The sequence below is a fragment of the Tupaia chinensis genome, unplaced genomic scaffold, assembly GCF_000334495.1.
Source record: "Tupaia chinensis unplaced genomic scaffold, TupChi_1.0 Scaffold000197_1, whole genome shotgun sequence".
Classification (NCBI taxonomy): domain Eukaryota; kingdom Metazoa; phylum Chordata; class Mammalia; order Scandentia; family Tupaiidae; genus Tupaia; species Tupaia belangeri.
Genome location: NW_006159672.1, coordinates 3259152 through 3271651, shown reverse-complemented (window position 1 = coordinate 3271651; position 12500 = coordinate 3259152). Strand labels below are relative to the sequence as shown.

General features: G+C 46.1%; 1 protein-coding gene across 11 annotated transcripts in view; it reads left to right on the top strand.

Moving 5' to 3' along the window:
- EBF3 (EBF transcription factor 3) overlaps positions 1 to 12500 on the top strand; it is a gene marked incomplete at its 5' end in the record, with an annotated part of 139929 nt that overhangs the window by 105255 nt on the left and 22174 nt on the right. For all 11 annotated transcript variants that reach the window (XM_027771232.1, XM_027771230.1, XM_027771226.1 and 8 more), the window contains 1 exon segment: positions 463 to 589. In XM_027771232.1, the coding sequence (XP_027627033.1) occupies positions 463 to 589 (127 nt within the window).

The following is a 12500-nucleotide window of genomic DNA, read 5'->3' as shown; positions in this document are numbered from 1 at the left end:
TGGTCTGACAGGCTGTCAATAGAGTATTGACACCAGGAACCCTATTGCACAATCCCCTTTCAATGAATGGTTCATCAGGGGCAGGGGCTTTCTCCCGTGGGCAAGTGCGGAACAGCCTCAACCCTGTAATTCTTGGGTTTAAAACCTGCTATTGGAGATCCCCCACTACACTGGAACAATTAGTGTTAGAATTACTAGAAGCAGGTTTAAGGAGACATATGGTGGCAATTTTCATATGAATGATGCCCTGTGGCCTTTCCTGCAAACTAAAACCCAGGATCATTTGCAGATATTTTTCTTAAAGAACACTGTAGGTCCTGAGTCTCTGGGTGACAGCTAGGAGGGAGCATTCTGAGACGATGGTCCAATTTGTGCTCATTTTGGTAATTATATCCAACTGGCAAGTGTCCGCCTCTCACAGCCAGCGCCGCTGAACGCCTGTTCACTGTATGGTTTTTGTAGCTGATAACTCCTCACGCCATCCGAGTTCAGACCCCACCACGGCACATTCCTGGAGTTGTTGAAGTCACCCTCTCCTACAAATCCAAGCAGTTCTGCAAAGGTGCTCCTGGGCGCTTTGTCTACACCGGTGAGTTCACATTTCCAAGTTCTACGGGAAAGTGTGGATGCCTCCTCTCCAACAGGAAGAGACTTTCATGAGGGCACTTTGGGACTGCGTAGAGAAGTGCAGGGTCTGCAAGGACAGTGGTCAAAGCCCCCTCGGCCTATGGGTCAGGTAGTCAGGCACACGATTTCTGTGTCTTTGTCCAAGAAGGCACATGATGCCCTGAATAGGGTAGCCCTGGTGGCCACGTGACCTTGGGCATCTCTCCTCCTCCTCCTGTGGGTCTGAGCCTTCTCACCTGTAAAACACAGTTGTGGGGTTAGGGAAGGTGGCTCACACCAGGAAGGCCCAGCCTCTATCAGAGCTGCTCCATATACCTGGTTCTGTGTGAGGCACAGCTTGGTACACATCCCATTACTCTGTGCCTCTGCCCTGCGATCTTGCTGTTGTTCTTGGGCATAGTCTGAGGCTCAGAGAGGAGGTGAAGTCACATGCCTGGGACACACACACAGCAACAAGAGGCCTCCAGGGTAAGCCAGGTCTTTCTTGCTCTGATCTGGGGTCTTCAACTCTACCTGATAGTGCTTCTTAAAGGGGATCAGCATTCTCTGACAAACTCACGTCAGCAGAAAGGCTGGCCTAAGAAGTTATGCAAACTTGTCTTAAAGTTGTTTTATGTAATGCTTCACTCTCATGAGTGTATAATCCGATTTATCTGAGATTGGTATGAAGAAGTGACAGACGTAAACTTTAGCATAAGGCATGTATGCACTGTGATTTCTAATCGTAGCCAACTCCAAGATCTGTAATATTTGAGAAATCTTTTTAATACGGACAGCACCTGCCAAAACCCAGTGAAGGGAAAGGGATGGCTATTTGTTGAATATTTGTGGCCTTAACCTGCTTGTGCAGTGACTGGGTGACTGCAATCTGGTATCTCAGGACAGTGTGGGGTTCACTGCTGGAGTCTGGGCTGGTGGCACTGGGCATCGAGGCCTGCTCTGTCACCACCTGAAGGATGCTCTGGGGGTAGATCTGATCTCCTGTGGGGTCGCAGTCCTCTCCTCTGTCCAGAGAGTGGGTAACCTGGAGGATGCTGAGGTCCCTTCCACTCTGAGGTTCAAAGGAGTAGCAGACATTACTCAACTTAATGAGCATGAGGCTCAGTCTTACCCCAGGGATGTTCCTGGATTGGGTCTTCACAGAGAGCCAGGGCTGCTGTTCCCAGAGGCACCAGCCCTTCAGCAGCTCAGCACACCGCCTCATGGTCAGGGTGGGAGAGGTGGACTTGCCCCACATGAGGAGCCGTTGCCTCCTGTGGCACCAGCCACAAAGGACAAGGAGCCCAGAAGTGCTGAGGGACCACAGGGGGAAGGGGGCATAGGAAAAAGCTAATGGGGCTCATTTTCCCTGGCCCACTTCTCAGGTCCTGATGCTCTTGGTCTCCTTGTAAGACCCAGAGATTGAGAGAGGGTGACTCTGCCAATTTTGGGGACCCCCCCAGTATATTAAAGAAGATATATTCAAATGGGGTTATAAAAACTCGGGTATGTTTTAAATACACATATACTGGGGGGAAAAAGTGCCTTTGCTATGTAGAAAAGTACAGCTGCTATGGGGTCCAGGTCCCTGGGAGAGGCAAGAAATCATAATTCCTCTTTGTGCCTGGTGGCGTCTCTCTGGCCTGATAGCTGTAGGGCCATTTTCAGGGCTGAGACATTGCCATGCCCACACACATATGCTGGTGTGGGTACCACACATCTGAGTCTCTGACCCATGAATTTCGGGCTCTAGCAGCAAGAACTCTGCAAAGATCCAGGGTTTGCATCCAGTCTGGCTCTGCTGTGCTGGATGTTGGCCATGGGACCTAGACACATGCTTTCATCCTGTTTTAACTTCTTTTCTGTTCTACCTTATGCAGTCTTGGTGAGGCTCAGGGATAACTTCCATGCAGCACCACACGGCAGGCCCTCAGTGAATAGCATCTTCTGTGGAAAATTGCTGAGGTTGACCTTCTGCTGGGTCCTTGGGAGTCCTATGCTCCTTAGAGGTGGGGACATTGATGGTTTGCTTGTGAGCCACAGACTGGTACTTATGTGCAACAGACACCTGTCAAGGGACAAGATCCTATGTGGCTCATGAGTCTCCCACGTGGCCCTGGTTTGCTTTGTGGCACTGAAGTGAGCACATGGCAAGACTGACTATTTCTGCAAAAACGTGGATGAATAAACTACTATTCCCACATCAACCTGTCTGACCATTCTCTGCTGAAATTTTTAGTGGATATTTTCAAAATAATTGTTTTGTGAATTTAGGTCTTTGCATATGTGGGCTTTAAAAAAATACATGATATGTTAAAAATATTTCTTGAGAGAGAGAAAACTGGAGAGCAAGACAGGCATCCCCAGTAGTGTCTTTACATAGCTGTACACCCCAGCCTCAGCCAGCCTGGATCGCGGGCACACATGTGCATACTGCCCACGTACAAGGAAGCCTCAGGCTGCAAACCCTGGGTCTTCCCGTACAGGCACAGTGTCGCAGGGTGCTGCGTTACCACTGTGCCACCGGCTAGTCCCACACAGACTTTTAGTGGGGAAATTTGCATGACTGTTAGGAGTGGAGATTTTTTTTTGTTGTTGAGGTTTTTGCTATAGGGCGTGTGCAGAAAGACAAGACAGAGACAGAGAGACAGAAAGCAAGAAGTCACCCCCCAGGGGGGATGGCCACGCCGCAATCCCTTCTCTTCCATTCTCCTCTCGGGATCTTGGGCATACATGCACACATGCCCAGTGTGAGTTTAAGCCGCCAGGTCCGGTACTCAAACCGCATTCAGCTACATGGGAGTTCAGCGACATAGCCATTATACTAACTGCTGGTCCCTGGAGCATTTTTTTTTCTTTTTTTCCCCCCAACAATTCTTTATTCAATTTTACTTATTCATTCACTTATTTTAATTTGACTAGAGAGAGAGACAGAGAGAGAGAGAGAAGGAAAGTGAGAAAGCAAGCCACCAGGTCCAGGACTCGAACCGTGGCCGGCCATGTGGGAGTGTCCAGTGCCTTAACCACCATGCCACCTGCTGGTCCCCCAGGAGTGGACCTTTTTCTGAGACAAGAAATTACAGAAAGGTCCAGATCTCTTCCTTTTCTGCTCTGCCTGTTGTTTGCTCAGGATTCTGTCCCTACTGCTGCAAAGAAAGGTCTTGGGCTAAGCGTCTGCAAACAGATGCAAATGTGTTTGCCATGGTTTGAGTACTGGACCTGGCAGCTGAAACTCATGCCAGGTGAGTGTGTGTGCATGCCCAAGATCCCAAGAAGAGAATAGAGGAGAAGGGATTGCGGTGTGGTTATACCCCCTGGGTGGTGATTTCTCACTTTCTTTCTGTCTCTCTCTCTGTCTTCAGTGTGTGCACACATTCTGTGGCAAAGATCTTTCTCAAACAGAAAAAGAAAGTCTATTGATAGTTTGGTTGGGCGGGGCCACCTGTCACTGGCTGGCAGGTGTCACATGGCAGCGATTCTACAGGGAATTTGCAATAGTAGTGTCCCCTTCTTGGCCAAAGGTATCCTCTCCAGGTGTTTGACGTGTTCTTTCTCCTCACAAGGTCAGCTGCATACCCCAAATTAGTTCCAGCTTCCACCTGGCTTGTCAAAACACCCACCTCTCATTTCCATTTCAGAAAAAAGAAATGGACACTATGCTCAGTCCAGGATTGATTGGACTTCTCAGGCCACAAGTTCAAGGTCCTAGCTCCCCAAGGCTTGGGGGACTTCCTCTACTAAGACATTTGTCCCATCAGTGGATGCTTTCAATGAAGCTATTCAGTGAGCTTAGCCTTCCCTGGCTGGAGGTTAATTTATGGCCTCCCCCCACACCCCAATCATTAACGGGAATATACATTTCAAACGAGCTGTAAGGGATATGGGGCTCTGCGATCTCAGGGAGCAGAGGGAAGGTGGGGTCGTAACCTGTCTGACCTGGAAGCTTCTGTCTGATTTGCATTGGCCTGAAATTGATGGGGACAATGAGGTAATCACCGGGAATTGCAGTCCCTGCTGAAAACTGAGCCAGCCCCTCTGACTGTCACGACATAGCACCGTCCCCCTGAGCGTCTGGTTCCCATCAGTGTCCCCCAGCCCCGGAGGCTGCTGGGACACCCTCACATTTAACCTTCCCGGCATGAGGCTGGCTATGGGGCAGCCAGGCCAGGGATAATGAACCTGTGCTCAGAGGAGGGGGCTGCCTGCCTGCCAGAGACTGGGAGGGACTTTGCAAAAGGCCTCAATGATCTGTTTACAGTGATCTGAGAAACACCAGATTTTTCAGAACCAGACCCTATTAGTCAACCCAGAGTGGGTGCTCTCTGCAGTTAACCCACCCTGGGAAGGGGAAGGCAGGCCAAGCCCCATCCATCCAGGCCCTTTTGCCTGCTGCTTTCAACTACTATAAAGACACAATTACCTTGGGAGGCTGTGGCAGTTCAGTTGATTAGCACGGTGAATTAAAAGAATGAGTCACAAATGACATGTCCAGCGCTTCCATACTAGTTCTTTGTATTCCCAATGTGCCTCACCCCTGTTGTAAGAAGGTCAAAAATTAGAGAGAGAGAACAATTTTCAAGCGGCTAGCACTTAGGAGCAGAATTAACAATCACTCTGTATGTAATTGCCAGTTAATAGTAAATTGCCTTCTAGACTGTAAAATGCAATATAAACTGGTGGGCACCTAAAATTAAATTAATGAGATATTTGCTACATTTAAAAGTGAATAGTGCAAATTAATAACTGAGTGCAATGCTTGTTTTAATATTTGTCTAATAGTGTACCATTTGCTTGTTTAATAATAATTAAAATAGTCCCAGAATATCCTACCTGAGAAACTCACCGTGTAGGCAAATTGAGCAGTTTCACATTCATAATTTCACATCAAACTGTTAAGAGTAATAAAAGAAATTATTTTTTAATTAGAATATAAGCATTACGGTGTTATTTGATTAAGACAGATTGGAATTTGTATGCTCCTAATTGAAATTATGTTATCGCGAAAACTACTTTTACGGACACGTTTTCAAGTGTGAAACATTATGGCACGAATGTGTGTGTTACTGTTTTCTTGAAACGTCCATTTGGCAGAAGAGTTTCCTATTAAACAAAAGAATGGAGGCCAGTAGGTGGTGGCTTCACTTCCAGTCTGGTTAGGGGACATCAGAGACGCCATGAGGGGCTTTTACTGTTGATCTCTTGTACCCAAATGTTTGGATGACCTACCCGCATCTTAGAGATTCCTTTTGCTCAGTTAAAGAAATGATCACAAATTACTGGGAGTCACCATGTCTGTGACATACTGAACGCAGTTACTAAACAAGATATTGGCAGAGGATAGTAAACATGTCGAAAGAGGACAGAGAGAGTGCTTGATGGCCAAGTACCTGGACCTGTCCCAGGTCTGTGATGTATTTGCTAGATGGGAACATAAAAATGATTATTTTTTTTTTTTTGCACAAAAACATGCATTCAATTTCAGGCTTATGAAATCATTACTCAATCTGTAATTGCTAACAGTTTGTGTTCTTTCTGATATATCAATAGTATTTGTGTTTTTCTTTTTTCTTTCCCTCTCTTTTTAAAGTCACAAGTACCTGGACCTGTCCCAGGTCTGTGATGTATTTGCTAGATGGGAACATAAAAATGATTATTTTTTTTTTTTGCACAAAAACATGCATTCAATTTCAGGCTTATGAAATCATTACTCAATCTGTAATTGCTAACAGTTTGTGTTCTTTCTGATATATCAATAGTATTTGTGTTTTTCTTTTTTCTTTCCCTCTCTTTTTAAAGTCAGTTTGTGCTTTTTAAATGTCAAAAGGGCAGTGACTCTGTCCTCCTCGTGTTCTCCTGGCACCCATGGGATGACGGTTTCCCACCAGGTTATCTGGCAGGTGTCCCCCCCACCCCCCGGGAAAGCATATATATTTCTGAAATGTTTTGAAGATCTTTTGTGTCCATCAGCTGCAGTTTTGTCAGCAGCATGAACTCCGTATTGCCCTCCAACCACAGCCAGCACCAGTGAGCTCTGTCCTAGGCTTCTCAAACAGATTAAGTTCCTCAGAGCAAATGATTCTTCATCGCCTCCTACAAATTATACTTTTTAAATTTACTATGCTAAACTAAATGCTCATGCCTTTCTTAAATGTAAACCACCTGATTATTTCAATTATAAATTTTTAACCACAAATGTGGACTGAGTAAGAAACATGTGGTTTCATCCTGGGTGGGAAAACAGCTCAGTGTAGTTGATGGCTCTTCACTGTCCCAGCAGTAAGGCCCAGCAGCTCCAGCTACTGATAGGCCGCTACTGCTTCTATGCCCACACTGGTCACACTGGTTCCAACTTGGCAGTTTGAGGATGTCGAGAAACTCTGTCCCACCATAGTCCACGAGAACCCCCTGGAAGATAGACACCTTTAGACAGCTTTGCTTTTATGTCAAGTTAGTTTCTTTGGGAGAATAGCTTGGAGCCTGCATTTACAATTCACGCTCTCTCTAGACCTGCCCAGAATTGGGATAATTTTCTGGATAATGCATAACTCAGTTCAGTTTCTCTTCCAAACGCTCCTTTTGACTTTGTCATTTATTTAAATATGGATGGCAAAGGGTGCTTTTTTTTTTTTTTTTTTTTTTTTTTTTTGAGTTTTTTTGTTAGGCTATGTGTACTTGCCAAGGAAAGAGAGACAGAGACAGTGAGAAGGAAAGTGAGAAATCACACCCCAGGGTAGATGGCCATGCCACAGGTGTGCATCCCTGCCTCAGCCCCCTTCACCTGGGAGTGACCAACTGCTGTGGTTGGCATCATTTTCAGGGGCCCAGGGTCCTGTAGGCAGAGCCACAAAGGAAGAAGGGGGATGCCTACCTGGTGTCCTTCCCACTGCTGTAACACATTATTAAAGCAAACAACAATCAGTTAATCTGCCAGCATGCTAAGTGGGTGCTAGAAGTGAGATTCAATAATGTGTCCCTTTAAAAAGTGGTGCCGTGGGGGCTCCCAGGGTCACTGCTGTCCCCTCTCTTTCCTGTCTCAGAGGAGGCCAGGAGAATGAGACACACCGTTTGTGCTATTGCACAAGTAGACTATTTGTCCTAATCAGTGACACCCATTTACTAGAATTGCTTAAAATGAACTATACCTCATACAGAAATCGCACATTTAGAGAGTTCCATTCATCATCTGAAAATTGAGGGCCAGTAAACTTTTCTGCTCCTCCAGTGGGATCATAGGCATGCATCAAAATGTTAAAAATGATTGGTGAGAGGGAGCTGTCACCCATTTATCAAGGAAAAGAACATTATTTGCTAATTTCCCAACCAGGCTGGTGACAGGGTGCTTCGTCTTTAGACCCACGGTGACCAGCATGGCCTTTTTGTTATTAGTACAAGTCAAGCGCTTTTGGGCTGTTGCTAACAAGACACATTTGTCTGTCATCAGAGGGGGCTTTGGTTGTTTTCCGAGTGGCTGTGACCAAGTCTGCTCCCTGCACCCCGATTGGCTGCACTAGTCGGGGCCACGCTAACCCAGAAGGAGAAGTGAACTGATAAATCACGAAGTTTCCATGTCAAGGTGAAGGTATTGACTCTTCAGCACCAAAGCTGACAAAACGTAGCAAAGAGGAGATGGCCATTCATCTTCCCCAAAGGACAAAAGGGTCACCCAGGTTTCACTTAGTAATTGTTGGGATGTGGATGGTGGAGGCAGGTCCAGCCTCCTTTCACTAAGCCCTGGCAGGCAGAGGCTGGGTCCTGCTTTTCCACCCACCCTTGTGGCAGCACTTAGTGGGCAGGGGATGAGGGAGAGGCTCAGGGAAGAGAGTCATGAGATAGAAAAGGATCACATTTGGGATTTCTATTTTGAGTTTCCAAATAGTGAGGAAGTGCTTCTTGGGAAGGTATGGGAGGTGGTGGTGGGTTGTGGAGAAGTGAACAGCCAGCCGTTGAAAAGCACAACAAAAAGAAAGTGACCGACTGAAATATAGAAAGCAGCAGGGATTATAAGGTACATCATTAAAGTTACCTGAGTGAGACTTCCACAGGTTGAACTGTGGAGACCAGGGAAAGGATCAGAAGGAACACTGTGGGGAGAACTTTAAAGGGAAGCGTGTGGTTCTTTCAGGGCCAAAGAGGAGTTGTAACAGATCACTCTATGGTACTGGAGAAACAAGAACAAGAACCAAACATTGCCACTTTTTGTCTTTTTGTCTTGTAAATCACAAGCCTCCCCCACCACATCAGTTTGGCTGGACATACAGCAGGATGCTCACAGCCCAAGGCTGGAAACTGATATAGAGCGTTTTGCGCTGGCGCGTGTGGTGCTGCATCGGTGATAAGGCTGGAGTGAAGGCCTGCTCATGGCTTCCTCTGACGCCTTCGTTTTTGGAAGTTCTTTTGACCTGTCCATATGCATTCGTTCTGCACTGAGGCTTGGATCACAAATGCACAGCCTGAGAAAAAGTGTTTTAAAAAAAAGTTTCATTGGAATCAGTTAGCCCTTTTATATTTGTTTATTGAAAAAGTAAAACAAGTACAATCTAACTTTCTTCTATCAGACTGGTTTTTAAATAAAACAGTAACAACAAAATAGAAGTTTATTAGTCAGTGATGTGGACTGTTTGCTACTCTAAAAAAATAGAAGTTTTCAAATGCTCTTAATGAGCATATGGAATAACTTGGTTTCACAAGGGATTTGAGTACATGTGGAATGGTACATATGCTCTAGAAGACTCATTACAGAGTGTGTTAAATTTTAAATACAGAAACTCCCATTGAGACAATAGACCGCCGCAGATCTTGGTAAGCATTGGTGTAAATCATCTTCGGAGCAACATTCCTGAAAGGTTCTGCAGGGGCATGGGTTTCTTTCTTTCTTTTTTCTCTTTTCAAGCCTCTTCCTGCCCTTCTGAGGTATCCTTTCTTACGTCATCCACATGTGGAAATCCCATTCCCTGGAGGATCTCTCTGCAACCCAATCCCTTCTAGGTCTCCGATGACCACTGAGGAAGCCGTGTCAGGAAATCTAGGTGGCTAGATCTGGGAGGATTCTGCCCGATTTTGTCTCCACCTTTCACTGCCTTTTATCTTCCCAAGAGAAGGCCCTTGACTGGAATCACCCCTCTGGCCCTTCTTGGCTCGGTCCTGAGAATGGAGGGGCCATGGCTCATGATGCCATAGTCCTCACCAAATGGGTGAATGCATGTGTTCAGATCTATGATCCAGGCAGAGCTTGGGTGATAGCAGTCCTTCATCCCTGGTTTGGAAGATCACCTCAGTGCTTTTGCTAGTGAACATGTTCCCAATACAGAAACATCCCATGTGACCTTTAGGCCTTCCCAGTAGGCACTCATGCCAAGGGCCGTGGCCCCTGTGGTGTTCTTGTGATTGAAGGACCTTGATGATAGTAGGTGGCAGAGATGGCTGTTTGATGACATTCTTTTTTTTTTTTTTCCTTTTTCTTTTTTTGGAGAGAAATTTTTTGCTATTGGGCACGTGCACTCACCAGAAAGACAGACAGAGAGACAAAAAGCGAGAAATCACCCCCCAGGGGGGATGGCCACGCCACAATCCCTTCTCCTCTATTCTCCTCTTGGGATCTTGGGCATGAATACACAGGCGCCCGACATGAGTCTGAGCCACCAGGTCCAGAACTTGAACCGTGGTTGACTATGTGGGAGTCCAGTGACAGAGCCATTACGCTAACTGCTGGTCCCTTTGATGACATTCTTGGCTGGAGACTGTGGCATATCCCAGAGTAAAAACATTGTACCTTTGCTTTACATCTTGTCATAGGTTGAAGCAGTGAATCTTTTAAAAGTTAACTTAGTGTGGATACTGTAAGAGTGATTTGACTGCCACTGCCATATACAGGTGTGGGGGCTGCAGCCTCAGGGGGTCCCCTGCAGCTTCTGTCTGGAGGGACCACACATGTCACATCCTGTATTTATAAGTCCAAGGACAGGCCCTGGGCTCTGCTTGGTGCTGAGCCCTGCATCCACTCCTCTTCCTCACTATCCCAAATTCAGCTCCCATCTATGCTACACCTTTCTTTTTATTTATTCATTTTTATTTAACTTTTGTAGAGAGATTTTTTGCTATAGAGAGACAGAAACAGAAAGCAAGAAATCATCCCTCCAAGGGGGTGGCCACATCACAATCCCTTCTTCTCCATTCTCCTCTCAGGACTTTGGGCACATACTTACATGTGCTCCATGTGAACTTCAAGCCTCCAGGCCCAGGACTCGAACTACAGTTGACTATGAGGGAGCCCAGTGATGTAACCATTACACCATCTGCTGGTCCCATTACTCCTTTCTTACATGCTTGGAAAATACCAGCTGCCTGGAAGGATCTTAAAGATGAACATAGTGTCTCATCATAAGCTGTGATGTGATGTCGAAGCCTACTGTCAACATGGTTTGGAATTTGCCTTTCAGTGCTTGCCTGATGCCCGCCTGGGCCAGGTACTCACTTGGGCACTGAAGGTAATTCAGAGGGAGGGAAACTGCCTAGGCTTTCTAGATGCTCATGGTTGGCATACCTAGGCTGGGGTGACTACCCTTGCCCACTCAGCAGGGTATTCTTTGCCAAGGGAAGCAACTGAGTCTTCATCCAGGCGGCATGGCGCCTGGTATCTGGACAGGACTTGGCAAATATCTGTTAAAGAAGCCACATTTGCAATCGTGCTGACTCAGTCTTATGAGAATGAAACAGGATATGGGGAAGATGTTAATGAAATAATTATAATGAAAAAGGTGCTAAGTTCTATGAGAAGAGGAAAGGTAAAGCGCCACAGGATTTTCTAGGCAGAAGAGCCCCTGGAGAGATGGTGCAGAGGTGCACCCCTGGATGTTGGGGGTGGGGGTGCTGGGGATTTCCAGGCCAAGGGAGGGGTCTAAGCCAGAGGAGGGGCATTTGGAGGGAATAGGCTGGGGCTGGGTGGAGGGCTGCCAAGGCCTGAGGGCTGGGCATGGGAAGGGGGAGGTCAGAGGAACATACAGTACAACTTGGAATCTGCGGGCTTTCATGTGAAACGGGGCTGCTTTACACGACATGTGATACAGTATGTTGTGGGTAAGGACTATGCTTTTGGGGATTCCAGAATTTATATTAATCTTGGTGATGTCTCTAAAGGCTCTGTCTTTGAATATTCCTTTTCTTTATTCACCCTGAAAAATCAGAAGTTAAAAATGTTGCATGGAGATTGTAAAGGACAATAATGTTGGGAAACAAGTGATTCTCCGTACATAGGAATCTGTTCCCTTCAGCGAGCCCTTCCCCCATAGCTGGATTCTGTCTTGTTCATTCTGTGCCTTCATGTGACTACTAGAAACATAGCATTCAGACTTCGAAAACGATCTTCCTCGGTGCAGGTATACCTGAGATTGGGCCATTGGGAAAGTCATGACGTACTTTTTCATGTTTTTGTATGCAAAAATGCATCATGACTTCTCTGATGACTCAATAAATATATTCTAATTCAGATGAGAACTGTTACTTTAACTTCAAATATTTGTTTCTTCTTCGGGTATAATTCAAGTACAATAAAATTAACCCAAAGTGAACAATTGAGTGGGTTTCAGTATTTTTTACAAGTTGGGCAACCATAAATTTAATTCAGAAACATTTTCATCACATGAAACGAAACCCTGGTCCCAGTCACAGTGGCATAAGCAGGAGGGCACCACTGCACCATGGCCGAGGTCACCTGCAAGGCCCAGGTTTGGTTCCCGGCCTACACTGAACTGGCGAGGTGTAAGAGCGTGCACTTGTGGTCCCAGCTAGCTGGAAGGCTGGCACAGGAGAATGGTGATATGGTGAAACCCTTTCAAAAATACCTAGAATTCTCTTTTTCTTTCTTTTTTTCTTTCTATTTTTCTTTCCCATGCTGTCTT